Source organism: Manduca sexta, chromosome 6 (genome assembly GCF_014839805.1).
Source record: "Manduca sexta isolate Smith_Timp_Sample1 chromosome 6, JHU_Msex_v1.0, whole genome shotgun sequence".
Taxonomy (NCBI): domain Eukaryota; kingdom Metazoa; phylum Arthropoda; class Insecta; order Lepidoptera; family Sphingidae; genus Manduca; species Manduca sexta.
The window spans coordinates 12,025,312-12,046,448 of NC_051120.1; the positions used below are offsets into that span (position 1 = coordinate 12,025,312).

The window sequence follows — 21,137 nt, forward strand, 5'->3', positions numbered from 1 at the left end:
GTTCGTATATTAAATATGCGTCTAAACGTTTTGTATAGACTATTATTTTTTTTCGATTTGTTTTTTATTTACAATAAGATTGCCGTATATGAAATTAATAAAAAATCATAATCACTTAATAACTCGTCTACAACCTACAGTTTAAGCAGGTATGTTATTTACGAACTACTATAAATTCTTATAACCATTATTTACATGATCCGCAACCGAACATCGATTCCAGTTCACTAACATGTAAAACTTTTTGGCAAAACATTCCAAAACCTGCCCAATAATTTAGTAATTCATACCTAGCGAACACTTTCAATATATTGCATTTCACGAGAATAACCATTCCAAACACTCCGGTAGGGACAGCGGGAAAACTTTTGTCATAGCGCTGTTTATTGACGTTTCTATTATTAGGGCGTGTTTACACTCGACACAGAACACGCTAGGTTGCAACGAAACATCTTTGGATGCAAAGGATGCTCAAATAACTCTAACCCATTAGTATCTATAAATACAACCGCAGTTAAGTGGCATCGAATACCACTTTATCATTGAATCATACAAATTTGGAAATGACCTCGATTAATATTTTAAGCCTGCCTCGGTGGCGTAATGTTACTGCATGCGCGGTACGACGGCGCACTGAGGTCCTGGGGTCGAATCCCGGGTCGGGCAAAATGATATTTGGGATGGAATTTGTGCCCGATATGGCGATAGGCTCGCCTCCTATCACATCCTAGGACGGAATACACTCCGCGAAAAGTGGGTGCCCTGGTTGCACCTCTGCATATCCCTTCGGGGATAAATGCGTGATGATGTGTGTGTGTGTAATATTTTAAGGGTCCCTTCGTTATTACCACCAAGCTAATCTATTTAATGCCAAAAGGGGACGTGATTTTGATTTTGTAAAGATACTCGGGTAGCTAAATATAATAATATATTTAGATGTGAATATTTGAGTGAAGTCCGACTTCGATTTTTAAGTAATTATAAGGTTAAATGTCTTTATTTGGCGTTGTGTATTGTCAAATTTACACTATATCCTGTGGGAGGACATCATTTATACAACATATTATTGGATTTATTCCCTAAGGGATAATATGGCGGACGGCGGCGATAACTGACTAAGTTAATACATTCGTGGCTCAATTACTGAACACCATAAGTCTATGAATTGAGAATGAAGAGCAGTATACCTACACTATACATTAAATACTACCTACCTATAGTGTTTTGAATTTTTGGAATGACAATTAATGAAATCTTTCAAAATCCAGTCATTGTACTAGGTTCAATAAAGGCTTATTTTTCTTTGTTTGTTTTGGACAAATCAGTTAATTATAATTAGTATCGTTAAAAGTACCGATATACTAGTTGGGGGTGGAATGGACGACCGAAATAAATAACCACAGGTTCAAAACCCAAGAGCACAACTTTGAGTTACCTAAAGTTATTTGTGTATTAATTGTGAATTACTGCTTGCTTTAACAGTGATGGAAACGTTGTGAGGGAAGGAATTTGGAGAGTATTTGGTATATGCCAATCCGCACTAGGCCAGCGTGGTGGACTTAGGCCGCATCCCTCTGAGAGGCCGGTGCCCAGAAGTGGGACAGTATATAAAACAAGGCTGATATTATCATTATGACATCATATTATACGTAAAAGTACGTAAGATGAGAGCATAACCGCGTTAGCCGTTAATGCAATTATCTAGGTGCCCGCTAGTCCATTATTAATATAAATATAACCCATACAAAAATACCACAAAAATTTCGATCAAATACAAAATTCGACCATACGGAACCTCTCGTAAAGCTACTTACGCAGCCCAAGTCTGAAATATAGTGCCGAGCGGTCGCGAGTACGCGCTGTTGGACGTAAATCATAGACTTAGAGTCGCATCAGTCGGTGTGCACGCCTCTTAATAGTCCTATCTAAATATGTCTACTAGCTTTGAGAGGTATGTTTGATAATATTACTTGTGAATAAATTAAAAACGCTTTTCAATAGGGCAAAGTTATCTATTTTCAGTTTAAAGGCTATATATGGCGGTACGTAGTGCAGAGATTTTTTTACTGTCAAACTATTATCGACATTTTCATTGAAATAATATTCAAAATATGTAATGCAATTATTTTTTTTGTTTTGCATCAAAAAAAAAAATAATTACGATGATATTTTGGCATTAAATAAGTCGTTGTATTAAAATTTTATATGTTTGCATATCAACAGAATTTTGTCTACAAACAAATTTTAAAAAAACATGTGTTGCGAAAGCTAATACTATAAACCAAATGAAATAGTATTTTTCTTGGTTAATTTAGACTTTAAAAGCCATTATTTTTTACAATTAGATCACAATTAACACAAACAAAAATTTCGCTCCACCCTAGTACATATTCCATTTTAAATAGGCCTACATAATTATATCAACTGGCGAGAGATAAGCATTTCCCATGCGCTGTGATGTCACTATGGCCATCCCATATAAAAAACGACTTGCACCTATCCTTACGCGCAAGACTGGTGTAATGGTACCACCACAGTCGAGCTGGGCTATACATGCAGCACAATACTGCCTATACCATGTCTATTTTCAAGACTTAACAGCGTAAAGATAAATCAAAGTAAAATGATGAAACTTCTCTCGCTCGTGCAGATTAAACACACGTTATCGTAAAATTGTAATGTATGTAATTATCAGGGGCTGGGAGCGCCTGATTTTAGCTAATATTTGTTATGTTTGAAAGTTTATACAGGTGACGTAGCGCAGTGGTTGACGAAAAATGTCTGGGAGGATGTGGGTTCGTTGCAGAAGTTATTTTTTTTTTATGACTGACCGTCCGCCTATCGTCAACTTCTTATGAGATGCTAACCCGGAAAAATCATATTAAACGATTCTATACATAACATAGCACGACCAATAAATCTAACTTAGACTTCTCGGGCTTTCAAATGCAGTACCTCTATAAATAGATATCAATCCTCAAAACCTCACGATTCTCTATCTGAAAGAATCAAACCGACAAATGAAAGCATCAGAAAAATGATCTTTCTTCACCTACCATCAATTAATCACAATCATTTCCACCACTTATAAACTTATATTAAAATTAACCTGCGCAGGAACAAAACCCCGAAATACTCGGCGCACCACTTGAAATGCATTAGGGAGCGAGACAGCGGCCACTCCACCGCACTCCACGCTCGCCTGTGTATCGTTTATGCACTGGATATGGTTTTAACTTGGATTCGCTTGTGTTTGTAGTATTATTAAATAAACTATCATACACCGTACATAGGCACACTCCTAGGTTTTATTGTGAGAATCTGTAGTTCATGTATTGAAATTTATAATACGAGAAATATACAAAAAAATATTGGCTTGGATTTTTTTTTATGAAACTTATAGCTGAGTGATTCGCTTTAAAGGTGATGCTCACTAGTCCAAGCCTGTATTGCACACATCGATTTCAATTTCTCAAATTTTAATAAATCAAAATAATTTTGTAAAATATAGCTTATAATTTAGTGTGTGTATGTACGTTCCTATCGATAAGTTTTAACAGCGATAGATTATATTATATTGTGAGATAGTATTAAAATACGCCAGTGCATCAGAAGAGGCAGTATTTGCTATTTGTACAAATAAGAAGTTACTAAAACGAGCACACATAAAATATCAGTCCAAAGCTAAATTTTTAGAAGCAACATTCCAAAACCCCGCGCTATAATTCCTCAAATAAATTAAACGTAATATAAACTCATTTCAACCAACCTTTTATATCCTTACCGAAAAACGGCAAAAAAGAGGAATCTTTTAATCCATAAACAAAATGAAGGGCCGAGATCAAAGCCTAGAGGTATCTCCATGTTTGCGAACCCCTAATACTATGTAATGTAAAATTCTAACTGGGAACTATAAATCAATTTGGGCGAAAGGGCTAGTCAAGCCAATGGGCCGAATTCTTCCTTATAGAGATGGGAGTAGATATGTCGATATCGAGATTTAATATGCGAAGTTTGGAGTGTTTGTATAGGATTATTGGGTATTGGTTTGTTTGTTGGTCGAAATGTTTGTGTTGCAGTAAATAATGTACGATATCTGCCCGCATTATTAATCTTAAATACTCAATAAAAATAATGTTTTTAAATAGCAATTCCATTTTTAGGATTTTTTCTTTGTTTTTCTATATTTGCGAGGTTAGGGGCTATGTATCAGACTCTGTGTTAGTTATGTGTCAGACGGCGCTATAATTATTTGCACTTATCGACTCATAAGTGAAAAATGCTCAAACACAAAAATGCTTTTATCAATTACTAGAGATCTGAATAAGTAGTTTAGTGTGGCCTTAAAAACTTATATTTAACTATCTAAATAGCAGCATTAAACTATCCCGAAATCAAAACTACAAAACACAATTATCAAAATGTCGATAAATCGTTAAAAATATAGCGTAACATCACTAAAGTCATTCCACACGAGTGCACACCGGCAGAAATATCGGCGGAATACGAAACACTATCGAGAGCCAGCATTATCCGCGAACCACAATAACTTAACGGATATGTAAACCAATTTATTTAATTCACGGCTTTCCGGACGGATTCTCGCTTGTTAATAGTTCAATAATGATGTAGTTAGTGACTCGGTCGTGTTCTAGTTCTTTATCTATGATTATAAAAGTAAGTTAGGATACCGACTGAAAAGGAAATACTTCGCTCATTTTTATAATAATATTATATTATAATTATTTTGTTAACTTTAAAATATAAATTTTAAAAACAAAATACAATATTTCTTCACTTAAAATGATACAAATCATTCCAATAATAATATAATAATAATATCAGCCCTGTATTATATACTTGCCCACTGCTGAGCACGGGCCTCCTCTACTACTGAGAGGGATTAGGCCTTAAGTCCACCACGCTGGCCTAGTGCGGATTGGTAGACTTCACACACCTTCGAAATTCCTATAGAGAACTTCTCGGATGTGCAGGTTTCCTCACGATGTTTTCCTTCACCGTTAAAGCGAACGATAAATTCATAAAGAATACACACGTGATTTTTTTTTAGAAAAGTCAGAGGTGTGTGCCCTTGAGATTTGAACCTGCGGACATTCGTCTTGGCAGACCGTTCCACACCCAACTAGGCTATCGCCGCTTTTCTTAAATCATTCCAAGCAAATTCATATTTATTATAATACATGTGAATTTTTATAATTCTTCGTTGATGCATAATGAATGAGAACCGTACTTTTATTGGTTATACTATGAGAAGAGTTCTTCGTTATTTCAATTTAATCATGTGATCCAGAATGAAATTCATCAACGGTTGTAAATTCTTACAAAAATTAAATAACTTTATGTAAATATTTCTCAAAATGCACCGTATTAGTATAATGACAGTATATTTAGGCTATACACAGTGATATAATTAGTAGGAATTCTGTTATTTACATTCAAACTATGATTTAAGAAAATACATGCCATTGTCACACAATTTAATTAACGCCCCAAATTTCCGTAATTTTGTCTCCATAATTTATTTAAAGGATGACAGTACTCTCCGATGGCCGTAAATACATAAGTATAATGTATGTACATACATCAAAATCATACCTAACTCTACACGTCTCTACATAAAAACATCCAAAACAAACATAATTATTACCATCAAACAGTGTAAAATACATTCGCCGAAACAGTTGCCCAATTTCCGCCGGGGAGTGGGGGGATGCGGGCGGTAGAGGGGGGAGGGGGTGAATTTGCTTCTCCTTTGTCGATTGAAAACGTAATTACACGTCTTCGGTGCGAGCCGAGCTAGATTGATTATGGCTCTCGATTGTGTAGTGATGAGAAACCGAACTCGGAACTGTTTCGTGTTTGTGATACGAATTAATTTGGTATTGAACTTGTACGAAAAGTTTAGGGTACGTAAAAATATATTTTTTTTATTTTTTTTTGTAATATTATTTTCCCTAACATATAAATCTACAATTAAATAAAATACTTAATAATTATTACAAACTACGACACAAAAGAGTGAATAAATTTAATAAGCACACTAGCTTAGTACCTATATTTTTCTTTCTGGATCTTAAGACTTTTTTTTCAATCAAATTTTATGTAATTAGTTCTACTAAATCCCTAATAATCCTAAGCTGCGGATAAACTTAGGAGAATGCCGCTTTGTATCTGACAAAGACTACCTACTAACCCAACAAATTCATTACACTAACAATTCCAAAGGTTCCTAAATGAACGAATCGATAGCAATGCGTCACATCCCTACGTTGAACGAGTAAACATCGGATGTTGTGAATCAAATGGAAGTAGTTCAAATGATTTCAGATACCTTTGCTTGAGTTCCATGTAAATGGTTTCAGGGTTAGTGGGATGCGCCTAATTGATTGTGGGATTGTTCGATCAATTGTTAGGGAATATTATTGTGATTTTTGTGCGGGATACGTGACGAGAATGATGAGGGATGGTAGGATTAATTTGGGATAAAAGGAAAATATTTTTATTATTGGAAACTAGCTGTGGCCGCGGCTTCGCTTGCGTGGAAATCATTACCACAAAGGTTATATTAGGTAATTCCCGACCGATGAGATTTTTAACAACCACGCGACATCTTCGAAATTATCGTTATATTTCAGTCAATTTACATAACACGGTATTGAACTATTAATCTAAACCTTTCTCAAGAATTGCATTATCTTTTAGTAAAACCCGTACAAAGATCCGTTCAGTAGATTTTTAGAAAATCGATCACATACAGACAGACAGCTTTTGGGGACTTTGTTTTAAAATATGTATAGATTGTATGATCTAGCAGTTCATTACTGTAGCCGAGCGTTTTGGAATGACTATATTGATTATGTATTTAACTCCCAATTTAGGAAATAAAAAGAAATATTATACTCCAGACATGCCTGTGATTGTAATTATTAGCTCTACGAATAAAATTAATTGTTTCCATAATAAAAAATAATAACGTTGACACGGTAAGTGTTAGTGCACGAACAAACTCAGCACCAACTATATTATATGCATAAATATTGCGTTGTTTAAAACCAATCTGGGGCAAACTTCGAAGCACCGTTCCTGACTTCGCTTAACAACTACAGTTGAGTAAAACCGCTAGCTTTTAATAACAAACTTCTCCAAGTATATAGAAATTCCATATACTTAGCTATCCTTAGATATTCCTTGTCGCATTCAATATAATAACACCTAAGCCAGATAATACTTTGTCGATCGAGTTTAATCTGAAATGGTAACGCTTTTTAAATTAGTTCCCTTATTGTTTTTTATTCAAGCCACCAGTGGCAAACGGGAAATTTCTCGTAAAAGAACCAACAACATAAGTACTAATAATAATATCAGTCTTGTTTACACTGTCCCTCTGCTGGACACGGGCCTCCTCTACAACTGAGAGGGATTAAGCCTTAGTCCACTACGATGGCCTAGTGCGGATTTGTAGACTTCACATGTCCTTAAAATTCCTATAAAGAACGTCCCAGGTATGCAGATTTCCTCGCGATGTTTTTCTTTACCGTTAAAGCAACCGATAATTCACAAAGAATACCCACGTCATCATATTATAAAAGTCACAGGTTTGTGCCCTTGGGATTTGAACCTGCGGACATTCGTCTCAACAGTCGATTACGTACCCAAATAGGCTATCACCGCTTCTAATAATTACACGCACAAAACATCAAAATGACAAAAAAATTCAAACTAATACCGGGATTTTTTGCAAAAAGATTCGTTATTCATGAATTATGTTTTGCACAATGGTAACATAGGTAAAGACTTCTATGTAGCCTCATCCTTGAACACATCTAAAATACCCTGTATAAAGAAAATACTAAATGGTACTGCACCACGCTCACTACAATATCTCAGATGATTTTTATCCTTAATGTCCAAATACACTGTCAAAACATTAAACTCAAAACAAGTCTCCTTATTCTGTTAAATGTCCCATATACAGTTTAATCTGATGCAACAATGTCGCGGCATGACGCGCCACACGACGACAAGCTAACGACAATCTAATGCACAATGTTCCAGTCTAGGCATAATGCTAGGCTGGAACAGGTGCTCTATTACCTCGCCTCGTACATTTAACACACCTGCGACAGTCAAATGATAATGTGTCTATTTGGTTTAATTGTAGTCATTTCTTTAGCTTCTTTGTTTACTATTGATATTTGGGTGTCATAATGTGAACAGTGAAATTGATGGATTTTGAAATATAATATTCGGTGTTTTAAACATTCACGCTATTAATTCCCGAAGGGGTAGACAGAGAATCAACTGAAGAACTTACTATCCGTTTTGCGTATTTCGTTCCATTATTTGATACGAGGCAACTCTATTTAATAAAAAGCCTCCTTATTTAAGTTCTGGATATCATTGCACATTTAACCGCATATGTTGTATTTTAGACGCACATTGACCTACATTTAAACGATCACATCACAAACCAAAGCCCAAACGAAATAAAACTAGAATTTATCGAAATTTGTTCAAGAGCGTCGTTTAAAGTAATAAATGTTGATGTCGAGTGTAGAGCGTACAACAGAAAGCATACAAACGATTTGCAAGTTTCCTCGGTCGTAAAGTTCGCCGGCTCTGTGGGGCGGGGGCACAGAGCGGCGGGGGGGAGGGGGGGTCTCAAGAAAAATACATGTGTACCACCAGACCACATTTACATGCCCAGGTTCCGTACTATTGTGGAATATTGCCGATGTTCTGCTTCGTATTGATATTTAAATGTTGTGGACTCATAGTAGTGAAGTTTTGGAAATATGAAGTTATGAAACATATGTCTCTGTGGGAAGGTAGAGTCGTAGAACTTTTGCTTGTAATATATATTTGTACAGCAGTGGTCAAAGGTGAAATTTTCCAAAAGGAACCCGACACAACTTATAGGTACTAATGTGCATAAAGACGATCTGCAAATCGTTCTGATGATAATTTATTTCTACATAAAGTGAAGCTGGCAGGAATCGGGTTATATCGATCCTTCGCTACTGTTATACAGTTCAAAAGTGAAAATTCCTCGGTGCTTTAGTTGTATTACTGCTAAGATCTCGGGGTCGATTCCCGGGCCGGGTAAAAGGATATTTATTAACTTTTTCTATTAAATATCAGCCGAAGCCTGCAATTTGTACCCGATATGACGATTGACTCGCCCCCTATCACATCATGGAACGAAATATTTACGGCGAAAATTGGATGCACCTATTACGCTTATACGTACATCTCGGGATAGAAAGTCATGAGTGTGTGTAAAAATAAAAATGGAACTATCCCATTTTTTTTTAATTGCATCAATCCCTTACGTGATGTAAATTTTTATACTCAGGATTTTTTATACAATACAATAGTGACCCCACTGCACTGTACACTGATTACTCCTCGACAGTCGACACATTTATGCCGGCCTGTTGACACTGGATATACACAGGCTGATCTTGGAACGCTGCACACTTACATGAACCACTATGGCCAGTTTTACTTGAGTACGGTGGTCGATATCCGGACGGATATAATATATATTCTACCACCAGTAAATTAGTTTATATAAGAAAAATTTCAGCAAATTTCGCTGAAATTAATTAGCTATCTCCGAATCACCGAAACGAAAGTATTCTCGGAATAAATGGTGTACTTAAAAAAATATGTCAAAATTGTGCCGCACAATAGCTGTCAGTAAGTCAGAGACGGCCGAAGGGTAACGACCCGGGGACCAAACGCGCCTGTTATGAAGAGAGCTTTCTTTCAGCTCACTCGAGCGGATAAAACGACACTCATTCTTGTTAAAAGAAAAATTTAAGTTCGGCCTGAATTATGTTCACGCTGTTGCGGATAAATGGTGGGCAGAAATACCTCTTTTATGTTGGACGGTTCAACTGATGGATGTTGCGAGTACGGAGGCAAGAGAAGAACGCATATTTTATCAAACATATCTCTTGCTGATTTACGGAAACTAGAATCTTGATAACATTAGTGCTGGTGGTAGTTTTTATATCCGCCTTGATAGCGACCGCCGTATCCATGGTGCTAAAACCCACCTTAGTGGCTCACTTAAGTGTATCGCGTTCCGGGATCAGCCTGTATATATGCGGTTCCTCCAGGCCGGCATAATTGTGTCGACTGCCGAGGTGTAATCTCTCGTCAGTCGACATTTTATTGGACCCCACTCCACTTACCATCAGGTGCAGTGAGGTGACTCTGCTGTGGACGTATAAAAAAAATATTCATGAATGTACGAACTCGTCCCGTGGTTTTATTGTTTTAAAAAGTAGTTTTGGACATTTTTTTCGGACTAACTAAATATCTGGAAGACATGACATACAAAAATTTGCAGAGTATGCAAATGTTCGATTAGAAATAACAAATCGCAGTTAAATTATTTCATTATTATATTTGATGCTTAATTTTGTTTTTATAATGACCAGTAGATAACCTAAATGTAGTAAAATCGATAGTATTGTCATATTCCAGTGGAATAACAACTTTGAATACCTGCATCTGAACAACAAAACATATCAATACGTATAAAGCATCAATGCTTAACATATTCTGTAGATCATCGCACATATATAAAATATACATTAATGTAATAAAAAGGAGGTCCGTATCACATAGAGCACCACGCACACATTGCGACCATAAGATATTAGATCTTAGGATAAATAATTTAAAAATAATTTGATCATAATTACCATGGTAAAATAAAATTAAACTATTTTTCGGATTTTATCGTGGTTTTTATATTTTGATTTTCTCCCGTTTTTATAATTTAATTAAATATAATAATAAAGTCAACTTTTTTTTACTTTGACGCTGCCGAATTGCTGAGCGATTTCTAAATTCTTATTTAATAATTGTAAAAAGATTGCGTTTATAATAAATTCGATACTTCGCAACAAAAAAAAACTACTTTTATAAGTTTACATTCTAAAATGACAACCGAAAACACCAAATCCCATTGCACATTGACTCAGCATAAGAGAAAATAGCAAAATCATGTTCGTAATAAGTGTGTCAGGATTTATCCCACCATCATCGCTCTCGTGGTCGCCCTAGTAATACATAATGCACACGGCCGTGCTCACGGCGCCGTGTCACATTTCAATATGAAGGAAACGCACCTGACTCTATAACGTACTTCGTGATATTCAGGGAGGATAAATTTAATATAAAAATATCTTTTCAATTATCGCGATGTTTTGTGAAAACATAGTAGGAATAGGTTTCTTAATAAGATGGCATTTTGTTGTCTTTTTATACGACTCAAGATAAGACTTATACATTTTCATCTCGATCTAAAATTTCTAATTAAAAATCACTATGTTAGATTTCATAGCAATTTTTTTCTGTGATATTAAGAACAATACTCAATGATTGTTATCGTCTACTGTTAGTTTTCGACAACAAACTTCGCTTGCAACATATAACTATTCAATTTCCAACCTTACAGCCTATTTCAAAACATCGAATTAAATTTATCCCGTCACGTAAATTTATAAGCCGACCAAATACAAAAATCACACTCTGATCTGTGCTCTCAAATAAATGGTAATAATATGAGTTATTACCATTTATTTCCTCTCAAATAAATCAACATTAGCTGTTTAATACGAAAACTGTCAAATAAAATTACTTCTAACCTGTGGATCAGGCCTTAGGTTACACCTAATTGTATTTTCGTTCAAAGATCTTGATAATCAGTATATAACCCAAAAAAAAAAATGTCATTCCTCGTGTCAAAATAAAATTTAACCGGAAAGAAAAGTTGTAAATTGGAGACAAATTCCGAAAGACCGCAGTAAACACTCGAACGAAGGCGTGGGACGAAGCGATACCCGAAAAGTTTATCCAAGTGCCGCCCTAGGAGAAAGTGAAAACGAGTTGGGAAAATTTTAAAACCGGGAACTTCGCCGGAAGATCACGGAGATGTAAGGTTTTTATAATACCGCTTCATTTATCTAGTGACGGGATAAAATCCGTGTGGTTTTGGGTTCAATTATTAAAAGTAATCATTTATGTCGCGTAATAATGTTAAAACTTACCATTTTATTGTATAGTTCATTCATCTTCCAAAATAAATGTTTGACTTACCTGCAAAAAGAAAAATATACATAAACGTTCAATCCTATTACTGTCATGATTGCAAATTATAACCTTTATTTAGTAGTTACCACTCTGACAAAATCGACTTTAAAAAAGAGTTTCCCGTTTTAATCTCTTTCTTTTTAATTTAGGAAAAACGAAAATGAGGTGGTCAATTTTTTTTATCTTGCCGCTATAACCATAGGACAGCATCTACACGTCCTTGTAAGATGATTTACCTGTCAAAATAGGCATTTATAACATAGAGCACGACTTGACCAATCTACACTAACATCTAGGTCTATGTACGGGTCAAATATACATTAATATTACTTTTAAAAAATATAAAAGTTAATAATAGTACAGTTAAACTCCACTAACGAAGCATAATATCGCTACAAAGCGTTAATAACCTGATACATTTAAGTTTAAAGTAAAAAATTAGCACAGAGGCAACTATCCTCTTTGCCATCTCTCGTTCAACTTTCAAAACGGTTTAAAACTAAGCGATGTTGAAATATGCGATAACACGACGCGCTGCAGCAACTTTACATTACTTTAATAAATACATTTTCATAGTAATGCTTCTATGAATTCCTAAATGACTTTTTAATGTAGATAAGGTTTTGCTTACGAGAGTCTATCGAGGTATGTATCACTCTATCTATACGGATAACCAAGCAGCACTATAAAGATAATTTAGTTTCAGATTCAAGGATTTACTAGACAGTAAAATTGGATTTTTTTAGGTTTGAGTAATATTTTGGGTTCTATTGGAATGACTAGTTTTTGATCGTGACTTCACCCACGTGTAAGAGTTTTCCAAAATAGAACTCTCGCTATATATTTTCAAGGGAACATATCCTATGTCTTCCAAGGTCCCAAATTATATCCATGCCAAATTTTATAGAAATGTGTTCAATAGTTTATGAGTTTATCGCGTTCATACAGATAGACAAATGCGGTGGAGGACCTTTTTTAATAATAATGCAGAGAGGAACGCAGTCTAGTGCCACGCAATGTTCGGTTATTCAAAATTCGAATAACGTTACTACTGTTTACGCTCTTCTCGTAAGTTGCACAAAATATTATATAAGCATTGTCTTTCTAGACGTCACAAAGTATTCTATTAAGGATATTTTCCAAAAGAAATCCCCAAATTTTCGTAGCTGGAAAAATTTCATCCATCTTGAGATTGGAATTATAGGGGTGATAATATTTGAGAAATTAGCCCGGGAACCGGCGCCATTTTTTATATAATTTTTCGTGGCCTTTTTAAAATTTTCATCTAAATCCGAGTAAAAATAATATTATCTGAGATTCATTTTGGACTGTGGTTTTACAGGTGATATATGGGATTACTCGTAATACGTTCGCTAAATTATATTGCTGCTATGTTAATACATTTTTAAGATTACAGGCTTTTAGTAAATTTTAAATGCAATTTTAGGTTAAATGTTTTTAGATATTCCACGTGATATGCAGGTTTTACAAAATCATGGGCATGGGGCATGGGCATACACATTTCACATGCACAGATGGGAAATCCAGGCATGTTGGTTTACTAACATCTGATCCCTTTAACAAGACTTCTGAACTTTACAAAAAGATAGTTTTAATTAGTTGAATATTTTTAATGATTTTTTTTTTGTTTAAGTATATTTAATAAAAATTATTGTATTGGGAACTGATGCCGAAGAAATTTCAATAACCAAAACTCACAACCCAAAAGTTGTGGAACAAAATTTTAACAAAACATAAAACTATACCTTCAGTTTGAAGTAAGTAAAAGATCGTTATAAAAATGTTAGCAGCGATCCTATAATTTTACAACTGAACCCGAATTCTCTATAAGTTTTCGGGAACTTGTACAAACTGTGTCGCGTCTTGCGAATTCCACGCGCTCCTCATCTAATGACATCACATTATGCTATTTTATTTCACGTTTATGTGTTTTCAAACTAAAAGCTGACGGCTGAATTTGTTGGGTTTGAATTTGTTAATTTGCTACAGAATGCACATGGATGCCATAATTTTTTTTTTAATGTAGATTACATATTTTAATACTATTGTTACGTATTGAAGTGTCCTTTAAGGTAGAAAGCACTAACTGCTATGTGTATTTTATCTACGAAGCAGCTGTGTGTAACTGAACTGATAAGCTACGTAGATAATACAATCACTTTGCAATTTTAAAAATTAACATACGATGTCTCAAAGTGACGATCGAACCATTCATGCAGGACTTTGAATAAAAAAATGTGCAAATAACAATTACTGTAAGTATACTAGCAGCGCCACACCGCGGTAAAATAAAAGAAAATATTTTCAGCGAGAGTTAAAAGAACCTTTTCAGCCGTGGTTCACGTATTTCAGAACTCTACGAACACACGGCCTAATAATACAGCCAGCTTTACAGAGATGGCGCTTTTGAACCAGCAACGAAATAAACCCAAGTTATCTAATGTTAAAGTTTAAAATAGCGCCACCTAGCGTCGGGCTTTATAACTAATTGTAGGGAAACAATGCGTGTTTTTATTATTTAGCTTTATAATTTTTACATAAGAATTTTAGGAATTGGATTTGTCATCATACGATCACAAAATTTACATCTCTTTTAAGCAGGGGAAAATTCTTATTAATTACTTACTCATAATCAACAAATTTAACTTTTTACATACCTTAAGCAGATGTGGATCTCTCTCAGCAGCGTCCAGCAACGATTCCCCTTCACTAAGCCACGCGACAAAGTTCTCGAGAGAGCGGTCGAAGTTCTGCAGCGATGATACTGCTGAATGCAGTGCTTTACCGCGGGCGACGATGCTGTAAAAGCAAAATATTTAGCGTACACGAAAATTTACGTAGCACGACATCTTGCGGCGATATACGAGACTGTACGCTCAAGAATGACGCCCTCTAGCAGGAACACAGAGAATTTTGTAAGCACAAAGATGTCTTGAGAAACTTATACAAATGGATAATATTAAATAAAAAATGAATAGTTGTTCTTTTTATACATTAAATATACTGCAAATAAAGTAATAATGTAAAGCCTAAAAAATACATATATACTACATTTACCGATGCAATATTAACATATTTTATACAGCAACGTAACAACATTTTTCAAGTCACGTATGCAAAACACAGATGGCGCTGTATAATTTTACCCGACATTACTATTTAAGACAGCGTTGTAAAGTAAAAGGTGTCACGAACTGTTGCAATATATTGAAGTACACAAAAGTTTACTTAAAGACATCACAACTACACCATAGGTAGTTTACCGAACACGTAAACACAACGCGAAGTGGCAACATTTGAATCATACTCCGTATCTCACAGGTGGCGCCGTCAAATATTTTTGAAGTTACTCAATAGATGGCGTTAAATTAAAAATAGACTCATCCACTTTAAAACCTCACCTATTGTTCAGCTCGTTGTATCTATGATTGATGGCCTCAGTGGAGCGTTTGATGCGCGAGGTGTCATCATTGCGGTAGACTGCAATGAGACGCTGTGTCAGCTGGCCGAATAACTCGATCTGGTGTTTGTACTGATGCACTTCAGCGTGGAATGACTGGAATGAAATATCTAGGTTAAAAATAGTGAAATATGGAGGATTATTAATAGGTATTAGTGGTATTGGATAAGGGTTTATGGTGGGTTTAAGCACTATACAAATGCTAAAATGTTAAACGTGTAAACTACCTCGCACATTCTAGTGACACCGGGGTCACCTTTTTTTTAAGCCAGAAATTTTATTAATGAAACGCTGTATGATTTACTTTAATATATTAATCATAAAGCTCAGTAATTGAACCATCTATCTTTAAATCGCGATTTAACCAACCTTGTGTAAACTTAGAAGAAAAACCGGTGCTATACAAAACGTAGAAATTAACAATTCTGTTTCGTACCACAACTGCTTAAGACCCAAATTCAAACTACAAAGACATTATACAAGTTAACCACGTCCTGAAGTCCTCACCTACATTCCTAAGTCTCCTCAGGTGAGGTACAATGTAAAGTTACTTCAAGTTGTCGTAAATCGTGGTTAATTGGCGCCGGAGGGAAGGAGGGCGCCCCACAAATTCCTCATTACATATTCACACAGGGTTACTCGTTCTATTATGCTCTGTAGCGTTTGTGTTTAATTATAGCTCGGTCATGTAAACTTGTATTATTGTTCGCAACCCTTTGCAATAGAGCTGTATGCGAAAAATTTAAATGAATTTAATTTATTAGCAAATAAGGAAAGTTCAAAATTAAGAAATAAAGATTTCCCTCGGCTCGTATTCTTTGCACGGCACAAAAGCGTAATATTTCTTTTGTCCAAAATTTGCTTCTCTTTTTTTCGAGTTTATATTCTAAAACGGCTGCCATAACATTTATTTTAGGACGTCGCAAGTCATATCACAAAAAATAACAATCAATTTATTTCAAACACTCACGTTTACAGTTTGAAAAAATCTTCAATATAACAACAGAAAATATATATAGCAGCGGGTAATAGGTTTGATTCTGCAACACACGACGGGCAACATATGACCCGCCCGTGTCCGTAATGGGACGATTTTCCCACAATAGTTTTCGCTTCTTACGCCCATTTGTTTTACGACCGATTCTATTGATGTTGTTTACTTTTTCATTTGGGGAAGTGATTTACTTCTACATCTTCTTTGCGGAATACATTTTTATTAAACATTTGTTTGTTTTGGCGATGAAGAACTTGTGGAGTAGGTTATTAGTTTCACAGATTGCTAAGATTTGAAAAAGCGACTTGCCCAAGACAACCTCTTTATTATATTATTGGTCACTAATTAGTATTATGCCAACATTGTTAGTGCGGGGCTGAAGATTGAAGCCTTTGGTAGTAGGTATTATGATGTATATTAAAATAAATATCCAGATTGAGCTTATTTCTGTGCCGTGCAGCATTTTGCAGCTCAAAATTCAGGGTAGAGCTATTGTTTCTAGCTTATTCTCGCACTAAACTTCGATGATTAACATCTTTGACTATTTGGACTTTATTTATTTTTACTTCGTACAATATTTCATAGACGGCCTTAATGCCATGTATAATCTTTACCAATCAACTAACATAATACAAGAACGTACGAGTATTTTATAATTAATAGCAATACCTTCTGTTCCCGAAGCTGCATCTCAAGTACATCAGCAGTGTGTCCAGGCGGCGGCATGGCTGCCAGCCGCGTTTCCATGCGCGAGAGCCAAGCGTCAGCGTCGCGCCTGCGCGCCTCGTACCGCTGCGAGTCACCAAGCATCGCGTCCAGCTGCGCCTTGCGCTGGAGCACCCGAGCATTCGCTTCATCCCAGTGCTCGCGGAGCGCTGTTACTGTAACAATAATATGGGAATATTAATAATTATTCATTTTAGGAATATGAAATATGAATTTATTAGGAATAGAATGCATCAGTGGTGCATTTGTATCGGTTAAGCTGTAATACCGCTTTGAGGTTCCAGATTCAGAATCCAGTTTTCTAATTAGTAAGACGCCAAAGTTTGGTATAGATGCCCGATATGGCGATCCGCTCGCCCTATCACATCATGGGACCGAAAACAGGTGTCGAATATTGGGTGCCTAGCTTCCACGTCTGCCTACACCTTTGGCGATAAAGGCGTGATTTGTCATTGTAATGTGTATCTTGTAGTTATGAATGTTGGGTTAAAAATAAAATATATTATTACTCGTATATAGGTAAAAAGTTTCATTTCAATCAGGATCCAAAATACGAAACCGATGTCACTCCTTATATAATTGAGTAAATCTGTTATAGTGGTCACACGCAACTGTATCAAGATTTGTATATTCTTGTCCAAGTCATGAAGTACAAAATTTGCTTGACGTCAAAGGTATGTTTTGTCTACATTTAAAGGCAAAATTTAAAACTCTGTCCATAACTAAGATGAAACCATTAGCTCTCGAGATTCTGAACAATTTATACTCCTAAATACATAAACAATAATCAGTGAAACTCATTGAACAATTGTTATCTAAATCAAAGCGATGTTCAAGTTATCTCCAAATGTATTGTTTAAAACTTTTTTAATATAATGCCGTTGCCTTTGTAAAGTTCCTAAACAATTTCCATTTCTCCCGAGAGATGTCACATTTACGTAAATGGAAAATATTTGTAACGTTAATTAATTTTAATAATTCATTACGGTTAATTAATAAATCATGCAAGGATGATCTAGCGGAAGTGAGGAATGGTGCCACCGAATACGAAGTATTTGATTTGATCTTTCATTTACTTATTATTCGTTAAATGCCTAAAAGCTTATCATCATTCATCATCATTCCATTTCCATTCCAGCCCTTGAATCGTCCACTGCTGGACATAGGCCTCCCCCATTGAGCGCCACAGGGACTGGTTCTGGGCCGCCCTCATCCATCGGACTCCGGCGACTCTCACCAGATCGTCGGTCCACCTCGTGGGGGGCCTGCCTACGCTGCGTCTCCGTCTCCCTAAAACCTTATAAGACTTTTAAATTTCTGAACATAAATTATTAATTCTGCTATACTGCTATGTTAGCATGGTAGAGGAAGGGCCTAAACCTTTTCTTTCGTTTTTACTTCTGTAGAAGAAACCCGTATCCAACAATGAAATGATGCAAGGCCTCTAGACAACGTGACAGTTTGGTATATTTCCTATACCTGGTCAACATTTGCTAAGATATTTTTATCTAATCATGGAAAAACTACTATATTCCTAATATACTGTTTACATATTATGTCTCAAGGAGACAAGCGCTGTGGATTCCCATACAGCATTTTGTTTTGTAAAGTTCTCTTAACAATTTGTAGGCGGTCGTATCGCCTACCATCAGACGAGAAGGGTGCTCGTCTCGCCACTCAAGTGCGATAAAAAAATCCAAGATCGAGTTATATACAAAAATCTACCCACTTCCCAACTATATTGTTTACGTTACTTTTATTTAGTATACAGTTTTTCCCTAACAATTCAAAACTGTCCGTATTCAACCGCGATAGAGTTAGCTACGTCTAACTCTACTAAAATAGAGCCGGTAACAATTGACGCACCAGCGCGAGGCGTCAATGTTTACGGGACTCAATAAACTATGCAAATAGTAGGGATGCGTCGCTGGCACAATGCACTACAGCCAGTGGAGCGGAATGCACACACGTGGACAAATGTTAGGAAATGGTTATTGTTTTGATGGATTTTAAATTTATAAGGATTCTACGCCAATATCATTTATTAATTTATTGCGTGGAATCTCATGTTTTCTTATACTGTTGCAGCAGTGACCGGTATGTAGAGTGGAATATAGACGGAATATCATCTGACAATTGTTTGATTAGTTCTAAACAAGGAATTAGCAATAAAAAGTGTGCGATTGTATGTAAAAAGTAATTTCTGGAAATATTGGGCTGACACTGACACACATTGCCCACAACCCTTAGAAGCGTAAGATGCTTATTTAATTAGTTTTATTGCAAGAAAATACTTTTAGCGGAGTTGTGAGCAAAAGTTATTAATTAATTACTAATATTTTTTCAAATTAAACCTCTATTTATAGACATAATGTGTTTACTTATTTATATTTCGAATGTGTCTCATTTAACATTGAAATTATTTGAGTGTCACAAAAATTTCCACCAATTTTGACAATATGATACATATACAAACACGCAATACAGCAAATACTTAAATCAAGTTTGAGTTATTTTTAATCAAATTTACCTTTCTTTACCTAACTATGACCTTATTAATAAAATAACTTTGTCAAAATTAATTTAATATTAAGTTCACTACTTATAAAATATGTATTTACATCCACATTATCAAAACTGAAAAATCGCAATACTGATTGATATTAACTCTATTTAGTTTAATGTAGATATATTTATCCGCGCGTGTATCCAATATGCAGGACTGAAACTCGTGCCGTCGCATTAGCATACCACCGTTTGTAATTATATGCTAAGTACTGTTGGTTTCACTATTCGAAACTCTATATTGGCACGTTGCTTATTTAGTAGCTGGAAAGGTAATAAAGTTTTAAATGCAATATATCATTCCAATAATATATTATCGCTTTGTTGACTTTAAACATGATAGTCCGGGCCCTATGAGAATATGCTTCGGTATCAAAATTAAGTTGGTAATGATGTGTCGTCGTTCCAAATTAAAAATGTCCTATGTGTTTGTTGTGTAGGTGCACATGTATACAATTACCATCCCTGTATTATATACTTTCTCATAGCTTCGAACGGTCTTTCAGATCAGTCAAATTGAGTGTTCAGGCTTTTGTCTAACTCGATGACGTGTGGGACGACTTCACATACATTTAAAATTGCTTACATACAATTTTAGGTATGTAGGTTACCTCAAAATACATATTAAACATAGAAGAATTGTGTCAGACGTAATAACAAAATGATATCTACACCTCATAAAACTGCATTATTCCATAAAAGTGTATTTAACTTAGTTCCTGACATATATAAAAAATTGCCAAAACCAATAAGACATTTGAAAGACATTAGTGACTATAAAAATAAATAATTAAATTTTTTGCATGACAAATGTTATTACTGTTTGAACGATGATCTTGATGATGTTAATGTAAAGAATGTATTCTGTCTTCTCTAGAATGTTAAATTGTCATAGCTGTTCTGTAATATAAATGTATAACACCTTAATCCTACCTGTGTACCACAATAAATATAATAAATATAAATAAGATTTTTAATTTGTAAAGACAATATTATGATCCCGGTTTATTGTGGGAAGGGGGAGGGGGTGAAGTCTAGGCGCTAGCACCCTCTATGTTCCAGTTTAGAAATACAAACTTACATTTATGTACAATTTAGTACAAGCATATTACAATAGCAATATCAATTTACACACGAATACTTACCGTTAAAAATTAAGTAAAAAAAATGGTTAAAAATTAGAAAAGAGCATTAATAAACACTTAAACAAGGTTAAAAATCCATTGTTACGGTAAATTG

At 35.2% G+C, this 21,137-nt stretch overlaps 1 protein-coding gene across 2 annotated transcripts in view; it reads right to left on the reverse strand.

Moving 5' to 3' along the window:
- Positions 1–21,137, reverse strand: part of LOC115444348 (dystrophin, isoforms A/C/F/G/H) — a 530,370-nt gene that overhangs the window by 308,927 nt on the left and 200,306 nt on the right. For both annotated transcript variants that reach the window (XM_037447494.1, XM_037447493.1), the window contains 3 exons: positions 17,277–17,488; positions 15,555–15,709; positions 14,811–14,952 (listed from right to left, as the gene is read on the reverse strand). In XM_037447494.1, coding sequence (XP_037303391.1) covers positions 14,811–14,952; positions 15,555–15,709; positions 17,277–17,488 — 509 coding nt within the window. The remainder of the gene's footprint in view (positions 1–14,810; positions 14,953–15,554; positions 15,710–17,276; positions 17,489–21,137) is intronic.